This window comes from Hippoglossus hippoglossus, chromosome 9, assembly GCF_009819705.1.
Source record: "Hippoglossus hippoglossus isolate fHipHip1 chromosome 9, fHipHip1.pri, whole genome shotgun sequence".
Lineage (NCBI taxonomy): Eukaryota > Metazoa > Chordata > Actinopteri > Pleuronectiformes > Pleuronectidae > Hippoglossus > Hippoglossus hippoglossus.
The window spans coordinates 16,921,633-16,942,983 of record NC_047159.1 but is presented as its reverse complement, the minus strand read 5'-3'; the positions used below and the strand labels follow the sequence as shown (position 1 = coordinate 16,942,983).

General features: G+C 41.7%; 1 protein-coding gene across 2 annotated transcripts in view; it reads right to left on the bottom strand.

Moving 5' to 3' along the window:
* LOC117768056 (EGF-like repeat and discoidin I-like domain-containing protein 3) overlaps window positions 1-21,351 on the bottom strand; it is a 112,660-nt gene that overhangs the window by 56,396 nt on the left and 34,913 nt on the right. For both annotated transcript variants that reach the window (XM_034596132.1, XM_034596133.1), the window contains exon 3: window positions 16,750-16,878. In XM_034596132.1, the coding sequence (XP_034452023.1) occupies window positions 16,750-16,878 (129 nt within the window). The remainder of the gene's footprint in view (window positions 1-16,749; window positions 16,879-21,351) is intronic.

Sequence of the window (21,351 nt, the reverse complement as noted above, 5' to 3'; positions counted from 1 at the left end):
GGAGACTACCATTCTGCATTTAAATATGTCATTAAAGCCTTAAATGTGGTGAAACAACATTTTGCAAATGATGTCTTCAGTTTAATGAGGACGGTGCTATCTCGGTTATGACGATTTAACAAGCCACTCTGAGTAAACATTTCTACAGAGGATGGAGCCAATAAAACTACATAGCGCTCCATTTAATGCAATCCCACACACTGGCTCTCCAGTAATACTACTTTAGTGACGCTTATAATGTTCGGGTTTTGTTGAAAATGTTCCAAAGAGATGCTGATTCTTCCGAGACTGAGGATTTTATACTTTGCAGGGTGTTCGTGTTGTTTTGTCCACTTACATACACATACTAAACAACGTCACTACCTTCCGACCTACAAATAATAGAATTCAATTCAATTTGAGGCTGAACAGAACCTGAACACGATCATCAAAAGGCTTCTTTAATGGGACCTATGTAGACAGTAGTTATTGTAAAGGTGTATAACCCCCCCCCATAGTCTACTTCTACATTGATCAAGGTCCATAGTCGCTGTGAAATTGGATAAAATAGTGCAGTGCCTGTTCTAAACCTGCCTGTTTGTAATGGATTGTGTTCTTGGCCCGTGGTGATGCTGGTGGCAGATTTGCTTTGTGAACTGTAAAGATGACCTGCAGTTATTAAGCCGCAGCAGGTAGAGGGCCCACTGCTGTCCACAGAACCCTGAAGCTGCACCCCCGCTGCCGCACAAACAGCCTTTCACCTGTTTAATCAAACTCGATTCACTACACAGAACCCCGAAGTGGAGAATCAAGTCGTCGAAGCCATGAACACGCTGTTACTTTGATTAGTCCTGCCTATTGCTGCTAGAGTGCTGGTTGCCTGTTATTAATCCTGAACATATCGCGGGTCCAGATAACAAATCAAAATACACCTGTCGAGATATGCGTTCCTCATATACGCCGACAGAGAGAGTTCTGGAATTATTAGATAGATGTATTGGTTGTTCATGTGAGACACATTCAAATGAATAAAAACATCATGGCGTTCATTTATCTGCGTCTTATCACCATTGCTATCATCAATCTCTAACCTTTGCACAATAACACCCTTAAAACTAAGACTCTCAATTCGAAACTATATCCTCCTCGCCCAGCCTGTGGTTGGACTCTCATCCTGTTCTCATCGGTCCACTGCGACGTCTCGCTCCTTGGCTTTGCTCCTCTATTGCTCTCCGAAATGTGTCTCAGTCGGACAATAATGAGAGCAATGAATGGTGCTATGTGTCAGGAACTGATACTGGCTGTGAGCGCTAAATTGGCTGCGGTGTGTCCAGGGAGCTGGAACAAGGCCTGTGACGGGAGGGGTCGCCTGTGCCCTCTCCACTGGGCTGCACTGACCTCTGGCTGGAGCCACACAGATGCATCTGCTTTCCGGCTCATTCGAGAGTAGAGGAACAGCGTCGCATCTCACACAGCGGGGGGTTATTGAAGAAGTAAATACACCATGTCGTTGAGAAAACAAGTAATACGCCTTTTATGCCTTCCCTGAATACATAACTGTACTTAATTTTGCAGTCAAAACTTATTATACAGCATATATTTTGATTAAAAAACTGGTTAATTTTAAAAGATAGAAATATTTGGAACAAAATCCCCAAATGTTATGAGTTATGTGTTTGACACATTGTAATTGGTTTACAAATGAAGGGACATGAGCAGACGGTGTCATTAGCAGTGGTGTTCAAACACAACACAACTTCTAAAGTGAACATTTGTTCTCATGCTGTTCAAACTGTTGACCAGAATTCATTTATGTACGATTTTCATACAGGTGGATGTTTTTCTGCTACTCAGATAAATTACAAAAAGACTAAAAACATGTTCTCACTTTATCATAACAGATTTTAGGTGAAAAAAATGTCTATTTATCAATTTAAAATGAATACTGTGACATACAAATTGTGCAAAAAGCGATGGGGTCGGAATATTTTCTGAGGCTACATAATGTATTTAAGATTTTTTTTAAAATCAATATGCACGTTCTCCCTTGGTTGTTGTTTTGGTCAACAGAGAACAGAGGAAATTTAATTTTACAGAGCTTGTTTATATTAAAATAAGCATTTTAATTTCAGCTTGACTCAAATATATATGAAAAAGCTTCAGCCTAAGCCAAACCCAGGCCCAAACAACAACAACATAAATCACACAAATCATAGAAACAAATGCTCCCTAATAGCTCCTAATCCTCTCACACTTGTAAAACCTCAAACTCAATTAGCAGAATGAAAGGTACTGTCCCAGCAGTGTTGCCCCTGCATCACACCCACTTCCTTCATTAAATTACAGTCAGATGTTGGGTAAAACTGCTTAAAGCCTCTTTTCCCCCCCCTCTGTCAAGACACTGTAAGCCACACACAATTGGAGGTTTGTCAAGATTTGGCTTTTAAGAGGATAGGTCACATCATGTTACATCTCTCCATCTGGACTTGATTTAACACTCATGCACTCTTTCCCCCATGGGAAGTTTCATCTTATTCTAAACCTGTTTTGATGTCCCAGAAGGAGCACACCCACGAATGTTTGGGAAGCAAGCTGATCCTCGTGACCCCTCGGTTCCTGATCGACGGGGATGAAGTAGACAACCGGTTGTTTATGCCTGCCACACAATTAACCCCTGACCTTTAGCACCTCCGACTTCATTGAAAGTAAGCATCCTTTTGTGTCAGGGTCTCCCCCTGGGACACTCTGCTCCAGATGCTCATATGCCCTTTGATTTAAGGTGGTCCGGCATATGTTGGATTTGATCCTGAGAAAACAAATTGAAAACTTACCTGGGAGTATAGAATGAATTCACGAGGGGCCAAAAATGAAAAACTCACCCAATGATTTACATCACTTCGATGCTATACTCTGAGTCAGGATAATGTATATCCTTAGCTTATAGGCTGGGCGCCAGGGTGCTTTGTTAACAAAGTAATGAAATTGAGAATTTAGGAGAATTTTATTTGATGATAAAGATTATTTGGTAAATGTATGGGGTCCACCTAAAAGACATAATATACAACATTAGTTTTGAGTTATAGTTTTGGCTATGATAACATAGTGTCATCATTCAGACCCAGCAGACATATCTGAAGGAGCAGAACATCACATATGTCTGAGTGTTTTTATGTTCAGCACATTGTGTTCTCCTACAAGCGCCATGTGTCATACATAATACTGAATCAATAACTTGGAACACCATACACACACATGTTCCGTCCGTGATTCAGCTGCAGTTTTGTGCTGCTCTTTTTCCCTCCATTCCCTCTGTAATTAGTGTGCTCTTAAATCAATGATGCAATTTTTGCTCTTACTTATGTCTTTAGTGAATCTTACTTTCCCCGCCTCATGTTCATGGCTATTTTGATGTGACACAGCAGCGTCTTGAAAGAGGCGGAGATTAAAGAGCCATCTGCTAATATCTCAGGGGAAAAGATAACTCAGTGGGTTGTATGTACAGAGTCGGGGCTTCAGTAGAAGTCAATGGTTTGTACAGCTGCATTTCAGGAAATCATATAAAATCCCATATCTCCCATACATGCAGTATATATATATATATATATAGAATAGATCATTTCGTGCCTATGTGAATTCCAGCTGAGATAGTTCAGTAAAAAATACTGTAATTCTGGACGTGCAGACATATGCTCAGAGCTGCTTCTTCCTATGTGGGCGATCAGCCTTGGATGGTGGGTTTGACAGGTCCCGGTGCACTGAAACGTCTCTCGTCCACACATCACAAGGCCGAGACAAGCTCCGTCTCTCCAGGTTGAGGCAGAGATGGAAGATGGAGCAAGGAAGTGCCTGACTCCACTGTCAATCTATCAATTCCATCTATCGTGGCCTCACCAGTGACACTGAAATGACTTTCACCACATTAGACAGGATTCCTATCTGCTGTCTGATCAAGTCACACAACCGGCTGAAAGAACGATTCAGCATCACCCTATGTATCCTTGAAATGCATTTCACCGTGATATATTTTATTTTCGAGCCTTGCTCCCACGCATCTTGGCTTAGCATGAGTATTGATTTTATTGATCCACCGTGCAGAATTTCTCCAGTCTCATCTCATATGCAGGCTCGTTTTCACGGTGGCACATGCTGCATGCTTCCAGGGAAATGATGATGCGTGAAGCTCTGAATGCAGGATTAAGAATAGTGTATTCCAAGGACATGCTTTTTGAAGTGGGATTAGCCCACTGAGAAGTTATTCACAGCTGCACTCCACAAGCCCTTGAAAAGGTATCTTAGGATGCATTGCAGAGAGGTTTGAGTATCTGAGAAGAAAAACACTCATCGCGTCGAAGACATGCAGACCAGGGGGCTGAGCCGACTCTGGGATGTAGACAAAGTGAAGAGCCCTCAGCCGGAGTCAGAGTGACACTCGAAGGAAAGCCTCAAGTGTCATTTTAAGCTTACAGATGGAGCCTCCACAGTAGGCGTGTGAGGGGAATACTGATCGGACCCGAAACAACAGAGTCTGATTTTCAAGCTCTTAAACATCACTGGGGAACATTTACTGGAATGTTAAAGAGATACAGACGTAGAGTGGAGGTATGTGACAGGAAAAGAGCAAATAACGGCTTGATGTGGATGGAAATATGGGTGAAAGAGACATAAGAGATATATTAATGCAATATGGCTTTTTAATAGTAGTGACAGACTTTCATTCAAGTGACAAATATCAAAAAGGTTGTAGAAACATTTAGGAATGTCCACTAAACCTAAGTGCAGCTTTGAAAACAGTTTACCATCTTGAATTAGCCCATTAGCAAGTTAACATAATTAGCACTGAACACAAATTGCAGCTGTGTTTGGTGAGAAATCTCATTAGTTTTGTACTTTTAGTCAAATGACATTGGGAAAAAAAATACACTTTGACCTGATGATGGCACAACGGGATCACCAAAGTTATAACAATCCATCCTAGAGGACAAAGTGAGGTGTTTTACAAATTCCATCACAACCAGTCCAATAATTCTTGTGGTATTTAAATAAAAAGGAAATAACCAGATAAACAGTCAGGTACAACATATGGGGACCATAAATTGCTGTGATACATTAAGACCTTGGATATAAGTTAATGGATTTACGGACCACATGGTGGCGCCAAGAGAAAAGTCAATGGATCATTAAACTCATTAGGATTCCTCCTCTATGGACAATGCACAGAATTTAATAGCAGTCCATCAGAAGGTTATTTCAGTATGAACCAAGGTGGTGGACTGATTGACCAATAGTTATTTACAGACAAATACAAGACTACTCCTATGTGTATAGTCTCTGTCTGACATAGAAAATCAGACATGGAGAATTTATGATTTTGGTATATTTCAAAACCAAACATCTGAAGAAACAGTTGCATCATGATTAAATATTTTAAGTCCTATCAATGAAAAGAGAATGCTCTTGATAAAGGTCAGATTCTCAATGACTCATGCAGAGTTTAATATTGATAGTGCTGCCAGGATGCATCAGTGATTTCATCAGAGAGTAATTTCACACTGATTTTATTAATTCCTCTCTCGGAGCTACCCTTTCTGTGTCTAACGAACACAAGAGGACATCCAGTGAATGCCTAGAGTGCTATCATCTCCAAGACAACCATTTATCCGTCTATATCACTCACCGTCCATGTTGAGTCATATTTATGATAAAATCAGGTGGTGTAATGATTTACACTAACTTCTCCTAAATCCTAGTTTGCGGTTTACAAAGTGCACATTACGTTGACCCTTAACCTTCAAGGATCAGTGTGCATGATGTAGTGACACCTACAGGGGAGGATGCAGATCGCAATCAAATGAATACAACCCAGCCCTTCGTTTCAATGTGTGTAAAAAAAACGTCAGTGCAGTAAATTTCCTTTACCAAAATCCCAAATATGCAGAAACCAAATATCAAGCAGACATATATTCACAGTTAAATGAATGTATTTCTCTTTATTTGCTGAGCTGAATGAACATTTGAATTTGTGTTTGCGGTCATCAAAGTGTAAGTGTAAAGTAATACTAAAATGGTGCCCAGTTAATCAGGTCCTTTCTCTTTGAATCTTTTGCAATGTTTTTCTTTTTGAATAATGCTGCTTCTGTCAAAAGATCGTTAAATCTCACACGCTGGCCCTTTAATCTCTTTATTTCTGTCACACTGAATGACCTTAGTTTGTAGTCAAAGAACACTGATGCTAATTTGGCCACACACTGACCATCCTGGATTGATGCAGCCCTGCGTAGTCGAGCTGAACATTTATCAATGTTCTGTTTTGGCCTGCAGTGGCAGCCAGAAGCCCCGTGCAGCACTGAGTCAAACTCTTTTTCCACCAACTGGGATTTGGAAATGCATCTCTGTTTATGCTTTGGCCATCTGCCACCGGGTCCATCTCTACTGCACAGGCCAGGGGGGTGACAGTGCAGCTCAAGTGACCGAGGGGGGCCTTACACAATTAGGCCCTGGTAACAGCTCGCTCCCTACAACTCCTCCACAGGAAGGATGAACCAGGTGACCGGGTGCTCAGGGAGTGGAAATAGGAGAAGAGAGAAAAACAAAAACACTTAAGTGAACAATTCCAGGCCTCTATTGGGCAATTCTCCTCTCATTATTTTCTTGATATTTGTCTCTCTGCAAATGTAGTTTAAGAAATCAGGACACTAATGAAACCTTTACCGAGACACTTCACTGCACATTCACATTCTTTTAAAAGTGATGGCCTTTCCCTCAAAGACTATGTTTTATGAGCAAGATGACAATTCAAGCCACTCACCTGATGACTACATACAGAAGCTTCAACTTCCTGAAGAGATTCTGTGTCATTATTATTGGTTTTAACTGCGAAGTTGCGTGGTTGGAAAAAGCTGTCTTGTCTGTAATTTTGCCAGCGAAGCACCATCTTGCCAAGAAAGAAAGGTCGTGTCTTACTTCAGGTTTTTATTTGGCAGGCTTTGCAGAGCCTGGTGCTCACTGAGGGCATAAGGGAAAGGTGACATCACTTTTAAATTGTCAGTGATGGGTCGGAGCACTGAAAGACGAGGGTGTGAGAACACGCATGAGGCTAACACCAACAAGATGAGGGTCTTTGTTTTCAATAAACCTGAGGAAAACAAGGTCAGTTTGGATCTGTCACGCGTAAGGCTTCAGCTAGAAGGCTAAATCAAATATATTAAAATGCCAGCCGCGCAGGAAAATAGCCCTAAACACCTTTCAGCTTGTTATCCAAAATGCACTTTGACAAAGGTGAGACACGGTCAGCTCCTCCTGGGATGAAGAAAGAGGCAGCAGGATACCCGAGAAAATAGAGGTTTTGAGTACAACACTGATCTTTGACCGGGTCACGTATTATGTGGATGTACAAACACAAAGAAAAACAAACCAAAAAGATCTAGCTGACAAGAAACGTCGACATTAATGAAATGCACTTACTCTACAATTAAAACACACTTTGCGATAGAGTACACTGCGTAATAGCTGGGCCTGGTTTTCACAGCTATTGTTCAATAACTACCTTTAAGTTGGTTTTATTCTCAAGTAAACAAGACAAATCCTTAAACCAGATGCAGTCCATTGAACAGTGGAAGTAGCCTAAACTACCCCTGCTTCGTTTAAGACATTAAGACATAAATAGAAAAGGGCCAATAACTCTAACTTGGACATAACCTAAACATTTGGACCTGTTTCTTTGAACCTCGTAAGTAGGATTATCATCAAATTTGGCATGCTGTCAATGGAAAGGTGATTTCTCTACAGCGTACAGAGCACATGTCGACAGTTAATACCCTATATGTATGAAGGTTATATGAGACATACTACAACGAGACATAAAGAGTGTTGCCCTTCAACCTCTTCCATATGTTCCAATGCATTTAGTTCAAGACACTAATAATAACAGAACAATTCATTAATTATTAATAATCGCAACACTATTCAGACCGTCCTGTGCCACGCCATGTCCAAAGAAACCAGCAGGTGATCTCGTGCAGGTGAAAAAGGCAAAGACCTACTCTTTCCGACGCGAACGGCTCTTGGACCCTGCTGTGTATTGCATGTGAGGGCAAACACCGCCATGTGCAAGTGCTGCCACATCAAGCTGATTCTCCAGATGCTCCCACAACCCTTGGCAGCTTTGCAAGACGCTAAGAATGAATTAAGTGTTGAGGCTGCACAAGCCAACCCATCGGACGCAGCTAAGTGGAAAAGGTGGTCACCACTCATCTGGGACGACTGATTTACTGAGCCCATCTGGAGAGTCATTACGGATACTGTATCTACTGGTGGGAACTGTAGCTACAGCGACACAATAGAAATGAGGTGTAAATGTGGATGGGGCAGATGAAATGGCAGTGATGGATATGAGGAATAAACTGGCACCAGGCCACAGTGTCTGTGATACCACTTTGCCATTGATAGACTAAAATGGACGAGACCATGCAGTAACATCCATCCACCCATATTGCTTATCCTTTGAGGATCGTGAGGCGAGCTGGAGCCAATCCTGGATAACATTGAAAAGTCTAAATTAAGGGTTTTTACCATGATGTTTCTGTGAATGCCGGATGTCAGGTCAACATGCCAGACACACCTTTGAACGTCACCAGCCAAAAAGGAACTCTAAAGTGTCACAGCAGTCAGCGTGGGCAGGAGCTTCCCCTACCTTGGATTCGACTAAGGCCTCCACACCTGCAGATTATAAAACCCTTTGTCAGAGCAACATCCCAGGTACGCCTTGACTAGTCCAACAATGCAAATAATTATGCATCTGTCAAGTAACCGAATGCTGGCGACATTCTGTAAACAGAAGACATCTGCTTCCACTACACCGTTGTTCAGTGGAATCCCAAGAGCAGCCAACTCACAAAGAGCCAATCAGCCACCCTGAGAAACAGCTGCAGCACACAGTGAGTCTGGGAGAGAGCTACAGACGTCTGCAGGCTCACAAGCTCACACTCACATCCAATCCACGTAAACCTGCTCTTTTTGAAATGATCATAAAGGGTTGGGTTTATGTCAACAGCCTCACTAGATCTACAGCCATTGGGGCCCTTTCCCTTGTTTCTTACTGGTGAGAATAATATACGATTATCTCCAGATGATATGTGAATAAATGCAAGAATACACTTTAATTCCAATGTGTAGCGGAACATGGATTGTGGAATAAAGGCCACAAAATATGTTGTAAAACTTACCCTACTTTTGATATCAAGATATCAAACCTGTACTTATATACATGAAAAATGTAGCCCTGCACACACACACACACAGTAAAAGGTCAATGACTAAGGTCCTTATGGTGACCAGGACAATCCTTTGTTTATACAGCAAAAACACGAATCATCTTTAAAATGTTTATAAAAGTTAAGTTGATCTTTTCCTGATCAGAACAGTTGATCTGTGGCTGTGTTGTAATACAATGACCAGCATACATACAGTAGTGCAACGATTGTGAAAATGTGGTGCTAAAGGAAAAGTATGTTTGAAGACACGATAAAGCAGTGGAAATATTCAGAATGTAGCAAACACAGATACTCAGTTTTTTTAGGAAGGTGTTTTTTGAACTATGTGTTAGCTGCTGGTTCCGCCCACAGCAGACCACGGCTCCACTTGTGTACCGGTACAACTGCCTGCTCCTCTAAACTGGGAGAGCTCCAAAGAAAATATACTGCAGGTGATAAACTGACTAAGTACTTCAACCCCACTTCAAATAATCCAAACTACACCTTAAAGGTGATTATCACAAGTCACACTTCTGCTACTTTAGCATCCTCACAGCCATTAAGTGCTTGAATAAGCCAACTTGTTATACTAATGGGAAATGCTTGCCGATAAAACTAAGTAAATAACACAATTTGATTTAAAAAAAAAGGAGTTCTGTGGGCGGGACGTTTTGGCTGAAACAGTATCAGAACAAGTATGAGGGGGAACCATTCATCTACACTACACTGACAAGGATAACATTCTTCCCTTGATTCAATCTTTTTAAAAGTAAATATGAATGTTTATCACCCTGTGATGTCGTAAAGCTGTTTAACACACCGATCTCTATTTCTGCCCAGGGATCTAAAAAAGCAAACTCATAAAATTCATCTTGAGACTGGACTGGCGGAGCAGATTATAAGTGAACCACCGCATAAAGAGGTGCTCCGCTGTTTCCAGTGAGAGGAATGCGCGGCGCTTTGAAGGAAGAAACACCAAATGTGCAGTGAGCTAAAACAACGTGACTGCTGGCCCACAGGCTTATCCATCTTTCCATTTTGATCTGCAGGGACTCCTGTGAGACAGAAAGACGGAGCACAGACACACTCAGTGTCTCTCTCCTCGGGTTGTTGATCATTGGCGTCTGTCGGTTTGGCTGTGTGATTGCGGTGGCTTCTTTGGATGTTTGATGGACTATAGACCTTTCCCCCAGGACTCTCCACACTCATCCGTTCCTGTAAATGCAGCCACAGACTTTGAGCAGCGGGTGAGCTGTGGGATCATGAATGTAATGTTGAGAGGGTGTCTGGAAATGGCCTCGGCACAGCCCGGGATCACAGTAACGGTGCAGCGGAGAGAGCTTTGAGACTGCAAAATAAATACATTCACAAAATAGAGTACCACACTGTCAAATACATCGGAGGCTCTTGAGTGAACAAACCAAATAAAAACTTTGAAATATGGGTGTGTTGACTTACTGCTGCTACAGACGGAAATAATGCAACACTATGAGCAGGGGCTGTATCAGTGTAGGTTTCAGTATTCTGAGAAAACAAACCAGTCATGCATATAAACATAAAATTGGAGAGCAGATTATCATAAATTCTGAAAAACTTCCCAACACTTGTAACCCAGAGGCTGTTGACACGAGACAGATTTATACCTACAAGAGCAGACCCCAGGCTCTATGACTAAACCGATGCCTCTTGTTTATCTTAAAAATAGCTTGACTTTCTGTGGACCGAGTATTCCTTCTGCCTGTTTATCACGGAGAAGTTTTTTTTTTTCTTTAGCAAACTTTTTCACTAACTTTTAGTTGCGCTTAAATCTATCCTAATCCGTTTAACTAATCCTGCCCCCGAAACGTAATTTCTTTTAAAACCCAAAGTGAAAATCTGCCCTGAAACAAAATCCAGCCATACTGCGAATATGATCTAAGACAGTTAGAGTATTTCTGTATATGAACAACTTTCCCCCGCAGCTACAAACAAAGTAGCAAGAGCACTTTGTGGAGCTTCGGCGCAGGGATGAATAGGGAGCTAATTTCGTGGACGCAGTGGCAATGTGCAAAACCATTTGCTGGAAATATGGGTCCATTCTCTGGCACTGTTATCATTCTACAAAATGACGTTTACCGTGAACAGAAGGAGCAAACAAACACTCATTTACTCCATATGTTCCACATTCTGTCAGAGGAGCAGCTTCAGAAGTATAGTGCTAACACTGCTAATACTGTTTGATGAGATGTAAACTTCCCAGCAACTATATAGTGTCACGCACAATCCCACACATAAACATATGTGTGTGTGTGTGTGTACATATATTAACATATATAAAATCTATTCATGGGAGGAGTGGAGCATATGCTGGCTTACAAGAGCACCCTGCCGCCCCCCCTCCCTCTAACATCGTAACAAAGATGAAGATCTGCAGCTGCAAAGTCACCTCCGTGATGCAGTGGCTGGTTTGTGAAGGACGAGTCATTTTTCGCTTGAAGAGGTGCAGGTAACTGCTCTGAGGTGCGCCGGTAAAGCGGGTTTTCACGAGGGCGGAACGGGCGATGGGAGAAACTGTCGGACCTCTGCCTCTGCCTCGTGTGTGACTAATAGAGTCTATTGGTGTGCTTTTGATACTCGCTCATGCTGCCTCTGACTGGAGTGCTGCTGTTTATGCTATTATCCTGCTCTTAAGCAGTAAATTGGGCACAACAAACAGATGAGGGTGGGAAATAAGTCAGATCTAAATTTCCTTTTGCTCAAGTGCCACAACAATCCATGTGAAGGCGTAGAGTCAGAGGGCCTGATGAAACAAGAAAAGCGAACGTAAGCTCCACTGAATGCCTCCTTACCAAGAGTAAAAATACACTAAACAGGTCACTAATGCAGACCTAAATGTGCAACCAGAGAGTGAGCACAGAGCAAGTCCTCACAGTCTCCCTCTTCCTCTGGCGCTGATGAAAGCCAGTCCCTGATCTGCCCCAGGTGTATTGACTAACAGTAATGGCTCCTTGTGGCTTTACATCAGGCCACAGCCATAAACACAGGCTGATTATTCCGTGGTAAGAATCTGCGGAGGCAGCAGGGCCTAATACGGCATGACAGCACCTGTCAATACACGATCAAACAAAGGGGGCGTACTTTGAAAAGAAAAGAAATCGTGCTTCCGAGATTTATCCTCAATCAGTCTCTTCCTGCTTGTGTGTTTCAGAAAGAAAAGCAAAGACATCTATTGATCAAGGAGCGAGGTAGAATCCGGTCAGAGAAATTGCCGGTCACTGAGTGGTGGAAAGAGACAAGTTAGAAAATGAACAACAGCCATTTAAGAGACAATTTAGCCAAATGACCTTGTTAATTTAAAAAATATATATATATTTTATAGAGCTGGCATGTTTCTGCACAGACAAACATCAGCCTTGCTTCATATTACCTGGAAAAGTTGTTCCATTAGATTCAATTGGCTCTTTGATTTGCAGTGAGCTCCACATACAGCCCTGTCTGAGAGTGCAAACAGCATTGATGAATATTGAACTTCCTACTTTTAAGAACCGACCAAATTACATCATACTACTAAGTACATATTAACATTAATCAATTATTGCCTGAAAGCGAATCTTGGTGAGATAAAGAGAGAGAGTTCTACATTTTGGGTTATTTCTGGTGGTGGTCACGCACGTGGACAATCAATAATTTACATAGACCAACACAGTGCGTTGGAGCAATGCGGAGCTGAAAGCAGTTGCAAGTTCGGTTACACTTTTCAAAAGTCAACACAAACAACACACGCTGCCATATTTATGCAAAGCCGGACAACTGGCCCAACATGTCGACAGCCACACACTTACATTAGCACAACGTTTAACCCTTAATGAACGATGAAGCATTTAGTGAAGCATTGGAAACTGCATCACCATCTTCAGGTAATTCATTAACTACTCACAGTAAGTTACTGTAGGAGACAACTGGGCTTTCTCACTGTTGTGGTTGAAGTCTGCTTTATATATTTTACAAGCCAACACTAAGCTACTGGCTGCATTCAAAATTCCTTATGATGATGATTATTAGTGGCCTAAACTCACTGTGAGAATTGTTAGTATGTGAATTGCTTATTATTTATGGGGTGAATATGTATGCACTATGCAGGCACTATGCAAGCACTGCAAAATAACTCAAGTGTTATACCACCAGGGAGAGTATGGTAATGATGGGTACTGATACCAGCACAATAATGGTTCACATGTGAATGGTGTCCAACCCCGGTAAAGAGGTTATTAAGAAGTGCTTCAAAAAATTATCGTCAAGCTCCACTATTCAAAGAGAAAATGTAACGTCACCTGATCTGTTGATAGCATTTATGTTTACTTAATGACAGCATGAGTTTGGCCTTTTACATTACATTACAGTCAAATTCAGTGCAGACAAAACAAAACCCTTTTCCAGTCGTTTATACTTCACGAGTCCTTGATTGACTAAGGAGTTGTGACCTGAAAATGACGACTGAGGCAATCAGTCCCAATCTTCACACTGTGACAGCTCATTACAATATCTGGCTGCTTGCCGAATAGCGTGCCACTTCTCTTGTTCTCTTGTCAACGAAGGGACGTGACGCCACACTGTTCAGAAGCTGAATGACTTTCTGATAATGAGGCCTCTTATAATAAAGGCAACATATCTAAAACAGGTGTAAAACTCAAAGGAATCAATGCTAAGGGATAACGTACAAAAACATTATGAATGCAAAGTGCGAAATAAAGCCTTTTGAAACAAGCCTGAGATAATATACTCCGAGAGGTAATTGAATATAATATAAAGTTGTATATTTAATTTCATCCCCTACAGCTTGATTCTCTGACGTCTGACCTGCAGGTGGAAACATCAACACCTCAAGTTGAAGTCATTGACGGCTGTGTTCTAACAAAAGAGAAGAAGAAATGAAACGAAAGCACAGTCTGAAACATGAAGTACTAAAAATAGCTTGTACTTATCATCGCTGTCCATGTGCGACATTATTTCTGGGTGCGCTACATAAAACCGGTCTAAGAGGCGGGATATGTAGTGCCTGTATTTAGGATAACGTTCAAAGGTGTGAAATTAGATTCAGCTCTGACGGAGCAGGGAGATAGTGAGAGGAAGAGGAAGAAGCCAGGAATGGTCTACACACGTATTTGATACTACACACTATAGGAGGCTTAACCACTTAACCTCCAATCCATCTGGGACTATACTGATGCTGAAGGGTAATCCAATGATACGATCACTTCCCGAATGCGGCATCTTGAATTCAACGATCTGTAGTTTGCAGTGCAGGGCTTGTTTTCTTAAAATGTTTGGCTTCATAATTCACAATGAATGGTAATAAACTAAGCAGCAGACTTCCATTCTGCTGAAACAGCTGTGAACTTTTTAAAACAAAAGGCTAATGAATGCATTCATAAATTTATAGTATCGACAGCTGAAGTGTTTAAAAGTTATGTAGTAGCATGAGCCGTCATTAGCAGTGAAAAGGCTTACATCATTATCCGCCCATAAAATTGGGTGATATTCATTAAAAATGACGCGCGGATTATGAGACAGATTGTTCACGAGGACTGCCTTGTTTTTGTATCGTGGTTCTTGTATCCGACAGAATTCTCAGACAATATTTTCTTTCTCACTTTTATCCCGTTCATTAAGCTATCAATTAAACGCCAGCATCGTATCATAACAAAGCCAGCTAAGCTGTCATTCGAACAGAACAATTATTCATGTGCCTTTATTATTTAATTGCAGGAATTATCCAGACGCTAGATTTGATTATTGTCTTCAGGTATAGAAATCTCCCTCCCTCCCCCACTCTGTCTCTCCCCACTCACTCTCTTCCATTCAGCTGTAATGACCGTGAGGGAAATTGGCAGACACTAATGTGCATTCAAACCATATCGAATCAGTTTCTCAGCCCCCTAAGGGCTTAATAGGAAACAATAACTGAATTATGACTAGAATGCTATAGCCATTTGACTTACAATTCTGGCTGAAGACACAATGACACACTGTTGATATAGTGATTTGCTCCATTTCCACTTGATGGTTTCAGCATTGTATTAATATAGGGAGAAAAAAAACAAAGATTTGGAAACTGTCCTAAAATAAAAACTTATTTCTTATATTCTGTTCTTGTTTAACCTTGGCGTGAATGTGTGTTTGTTTTAAGACGTATAAAGATGGTTTGTTCTCAGTGTCAGTTAACATCTCTCTCCCTCTGTCTATCCCTCCATTTCTTTCAAACCTCCGAGGATCCATCTCAGCACAGTCTGCGCCATGATACATTAAATCCATTACTTACAAGCACACCTGTGATGAAGGACAAGTGTGTTGTGCGGGCTAATGCAATGCTCAGCCAAGCACACGCTCATACAGGGCAGCCACAGGCCTTGGCCTATATATCATACTGCAGGATTAGCAAGATTTAGCACTTGACTACAAAGCTACATGGCATTTCCAAATCCTGGGATCTATTCAAAATGCAGGGCATGAATGGTTAGGTTTACTGCTATGCTTGTGCAGTTGTTTTTCTACTGCTGGCTAGTTAATCTTATTTCTTTCTGTCATATGGTATTATTTTTCTTTTCAAAAAAACATGTTAAAAAGGTTCCACCCGCTGACAGTAAATGCGAGACCTTTCGGTACACGCTCCGAGTAATATCGACACCACCGAGCCTTGAAAGCATCCCGTATTTGCAGTGAAATTCAAAATTGCTGAGAACAGTCACCACTACAGTTCTATTTAAAAGTGAAACAACCTGCTACAGGAAGAACAAATAAAGAAGAGAGTAAGTCGACCTTTTGAAACATCAAAACCCCCCCGCCTCCGGCTGCTTCGTGTTGTTGCCGTGGACAGTTATCGAATCAAACAGCAAAGTTGTTGTGGAATTTCAGGAGAAAGGATAGAGAAATCAATACAAGTTTTTTGTTGTTTTAAGAAAAGCAACGTTCTCAGTACATTGCTTTCTTTCTTTGTTTTCAATATTGTCAATAACATCAAAATACGGGGGGCAGACCTCTAATTGCATCTTGGTTACACACAGTTTTAGGCCACGTGTCCAGTTTCAGGCCGTTAGTGGCGGCAGAGTTCCCAGTGTCAGTTTTACGAGTGAGCATAAATTGTAGTGCGGTTGAGAACAATGCTCCTGGACTAACGTAAGTATTATCTCAGAGGCAGCAAAAACCTTTTGACACTAACCTTTATTAAGAGCATGCTCAACAAAAGAAAGCAAGTTCAGCACTTCTTTTCTCCACCAAACCCACTACCATTTTGCTGAGCTCGCCCTTTAAGCAGCAATTTACTTCCTGTCGCATGTTCGACTTTCATTCACCGCTCAAGGTCATTTTTTTTGTCCTGGGGAATCTTTCAGATCAGACAGAGAAATCACACTTCGTGGAAATATGTAAAAAGGGGCCAAAAAGGTTTTTTGCTACCTTAACTCATTGTCTGATATTTCATTTCATGATAAATTAAGCATTTCCAAGGTTCTTTGGAGAAAGACAAAAATAGAAAGAGGTAGCTTACTGTGTTGGCAGTGAACTCCACTGAACCCTGGTGGACACTTGCAGACGTATCCTATGAAGGTGTCGCCCCTGTAGGTCTCACTGATCTCACATGCTCCTCTGTTGTGGCAAGGGTTTGGATGGCAAGGGCCTGCGTGGGAAAAGGAGGGGAAAAGTTCCATGCTGTTAAACAGTGTGTTAAGACTGTGAGACTGATTATTGGTAGCATCTCTTTTACTTTTTTAATCTACTGTGTATACAAGCATCTCTTTAACTTTTTAATTTACTGTGTATACAAGCACACAGCGCTCTAGGTAATAGATTCAGCCCGGTGTAGCACGCTGATTTCCAATGTGTGCGTGATTAAAATGAATATCACCATGCCAACAGTGACAAACACATTCTGACGAAACCTTAACAGGCCCGCGAATGTAAAAAATCAGATGTGTGCGTGGGCTGTGCAGTTGAACACATTTACAGTGAAAAAAGTTTGAACAAATTAATCACATTAAGTTTGACCATGTGAGACATTGAATAAAAGAAACCAGTTTCACAGGAGGAGTTGAGGATGACAGGAGGGCGGGGGAAAGAGGCTGGTTGGCTGGTCTCTGTGGTCTGGAGGGCAGCCCAAGGCACCGTCTAAAAATCACTGAATATGTCCCCTCCAGGAAGGCAACATTTCATACTCGCATTGCAAAGTGGGGAGCAGAGACTAGCTCCAAGGTAGAGCACTATCACCGACAGCATGTGCGCTGAAATGAATTCATGCCATCTTGTGTGCACAAAACTGAGAGTGCAGGGGAAAAAGTAGACTGCAGAATACTAAGTGGAATGGATCCACAACGGGAACGATTTGCAATGTTAGAGCAGAAAAAAGAGCGATCAGTAAGTAATCGTAAATAAACAATTCTTATAAATGTAGGGAAATGTAAAAAATATATAACAATGGAATAAAGACTAATATCTATTGTGTAAAAACAGAATATATACAGTGGAATGGATTGACAAAAGCCATTGAATTGCACAGACAGAATGAATATTGCACAGTTAGAGTGCAGTCCATAATGGTTGCGTGTAGTTCTACTGGGAGTAGAGCTGCAGGAAGGAAGGGCCTGCGATACTTCTCCTTCAGACACTTAGGGTGAATAAGTCTGTCGCTGAAGGAGCTGCCAGTACTGGCATGGTGTCCTGCAGGGGGTGGGACTGGTTGTCCATCAGATATGACAGCTTCGCCATCATCCTCCTCCGTCCCACCACCTCCACTGAGACGTGGGTATCGCAGGACCGAGCTGACCCTCTTAATCAGTCTATCCAGTCTCTTCCTGTCAGCCTTTGAAATGCTGCTGCTCCAGCAAACGACTCCAAAGACGATGACTGATGCCACCGCAGAGACATCTTCAGGGGGAAGATCACAGGGGACGTCATGCTATTCACTGAAGTAATGTTATGACCAACTAGCACGGGTGTTAAAAAACATCTTTAACCTTTCCCTACAGCAGGCTGTAGCCCCCATTTGGATTAAATCCATCCAACCATTGTCCCTGTACCAAAAAAATGCAGCAGTTAAAAGCTTAACGACTCGATCCATTGCCCTAACACCAGTTGTTATGAAGTCGTTTAATTATTGAGTTATCAGAGCTGCGCAGGACACAGTCAAAATCACAACAACTCATATAGCCCTTTTCCTTCTGCAGGATCCAAACACATGTCTGGGTACTATTTGTTGAGTTTAGCCACGTCCCATAATCCCCCTTAAAACGCTAGACATACTCAAAATCCTGGGTTTAACCATTTCACTCTCTTTACTGATTATGGACCACCTAACAACAGAATGTGAGAATGGAGAATCACAAATTCTCTACCTTCATCCTGAACGGAGATACATTGCAGGGCTATGTGCAAAGCTCTGTCCTCTTCACCCATGACTGCACCCTCAGCAGCTCCTCCACCACTTCATTGAATGTCCCTGATGACGCCAGTACTGCTCAACACTGTGTCTGACACATAAGCATCAACCTGCATGACAGTCAACTTCTTCCCCATCAGGACAGGTTAAACGGTGTCAGAGGTGCTGAGGAAATCACAGGACAGAATCTGGGCCACACCACTTGGCTTGTAAAGGTGGGTTATTGCATAGTTGAGTGGTTATCATGGCATGATTAAACTTGGCAGGTGAACTGGAGGGGGTCAAATGAAGGCTTAGCCAATGATTAAAGGATCAGGACCAGTCTTTCAAAAGTGTCTACCAGGCAGAATGTCCTTAGCACCCACTTTACCTGGTCAGTGGGTTGCAGGTATCATTGTTGCTGGTTGGCTCTCTCAATGCTCCCATCTATGGTCTGAGTGCCTGTCACCACTGCGTGTAATTATTATACCTCTGGACCACTCTCTCATTCTGCTGCTTCCTCTTCTTATGCAACCTCCCATAGGTCTCCTCCTCTCCTGTGATATTCAATAACTGCTGTTTCTAGACCCTCCTTACTGTTTTCCTGTGTCCTGACCTAAATGCCCACTTCTTCCTGTTCAGGAGTGGTTTGATGCCCTTGATAGCCCCGGGCTTGTTGTGGGGAAAACAGTGGGGAGTTGTACTTTATTTGGTCAAATCCATATCTGTCCTCACCATTTTGCATGAGAAAACCAGGCAAGTGCATTGAAAGCTGTCTTGCAGAGTCGCGTACGTCTCTTTAGAAAACCAGGAATGCAAACGGGGCATTTCAGGAGCAGTGTTTTCTGTGACAGAAGAGGATACTGTTTTCTGCTGACTTGCCTTTACTTCAGCAAAAGTGACACACTAAAGGAAAAAGAAAACCCCCCCAAAAGCACAACATGGGAACTGAAACATTGGCACAGAGCAGCTCCGTGGTCCTGTCTCCTCCAGTAGTACAGTCCACAGTGGAAGTGGGAAGATTCAGTCTCATGTGATTGATTTATTCTTTGAAGTAAGAAGTTGGAGTATATGGCGGTGGCCAGTGTTGCGAACAGTCTTTAGCTATCACACAATATTTGATCTTTTTTTTCTCGTTGACTTTACCATCATGCTGAACAAATTAGAAAAACAATGTTTAATTTAATAGAATAATAGTAATAATATGAATATATACCGGCAGAGAGACATTCGTTATTACTCAAGATGTAAATGTGTGTTCACGTTTATTAGTGTTTATGTGTGGGTAGCAATAAAAATTCAGTGCAACTCTTTTCATGTTATATTATGTTTTTAAAGATGTCTCTCTGCTAATTCATTACGTCTTTCAATTTAATGAGGAACTTCATAAAGTTCTCAATCATACAAAGTCCCCATATTAAGTTTATTAAACGAACAGTTTGCCCCTTAAAATATATGGACTGGAATGATTGCTTTCGCTATGAATGCGTCACTTTTGCATAATTAGTTTCAACTTATATTTTCTCACTCATGTTTTTGTTGCTCCCCAGGTTGTGCCACAGCTTTGGATATTCCACATGTTGGCATTACACACCAAACACATTATAACAGATCAGCATTCCTGCTGAAAATAAAAGGGCACTTATGCTGTATCTCTGTCCAAGGGTCAGTACAGAAGAGGCCCTTGTGTGCATACAACTAATTTGCAAGGGAATTAATATTCATAGCCTCTAAGTACATGTGTTCTTGCTGTGTATGCAGCTCCACATTCATCATTACCATCGTTTACTCTTCAATGTTGGCGTGTGGCGACCCCTGAGAGGCTTCACGGCTGCTAATAAATGCATTTTTTTTTAAATACATGTATATGACTCAGCAGTTGCTTCATTGGCAGTGCCCATGACATGGTGCCACAGTGCTGCCATCTAAAATCTTCCTCGCACCAACCTGCACCGTGGGGCTCAATAAATAACAAGCCTTTGGTCCGTGGATATTGGTTTCATAACTCAAGTGCCTGCCAATAGCCATCTCATATTTTAAACATCAAGTTGTGCAACTGCACCGAGGCTTTCCAAACTTTGTGGAGTGAGATTGGATGGACAAACTTTTAAAAAGCTTGGCTATAGCTCAGCACGTGTTTAACTTTACAAGACCAGTGGGAAAATAAAGTGTTGTGGGTCATGTGACCACTCATGGTCTGTCCACAGCTTGTGAAAGTCTGATGACTGAAGTACCAAAAATAGCAAAACCATTTGCTTGTACGAGCCTTTTTTAAGCTCCCAGACTCTTATTTCAATTTCTATTCGAGTATTTTACAGTCATATTTCATCGTTGACGGGTAAACTCTGCTATGACAGGTCTCTTACTTCATTTTAAGTGATAAGCAACGTGAAGAAGTCTCAAGGGTGAGAGTATCATGCCCTCTTAAGTCAACGTGACAAATGAACAGCCATGAGCACAAAATTTGACAATGTCAAGTAAACGGGCTCGGCCTTGAATTGTATTCCACATCATCTGCTCAGGCATTTCAGACTAGAACATGTACAGGCTACCAATGAACTCAGGAGGGGGGAAATAAATAAATGAACCCCACAAGCAAGCTTATTATTGTTCTCTCATTGGAATTAATAGGCCTGTGGATATGAATTACAAACAAGGTAATCCCATCGAAGTGATGCTTTTTTTAAAGCCGGGACCTGTATCAGTAATAATGAGAGTGGTGGCTAATCAGTTGAACAG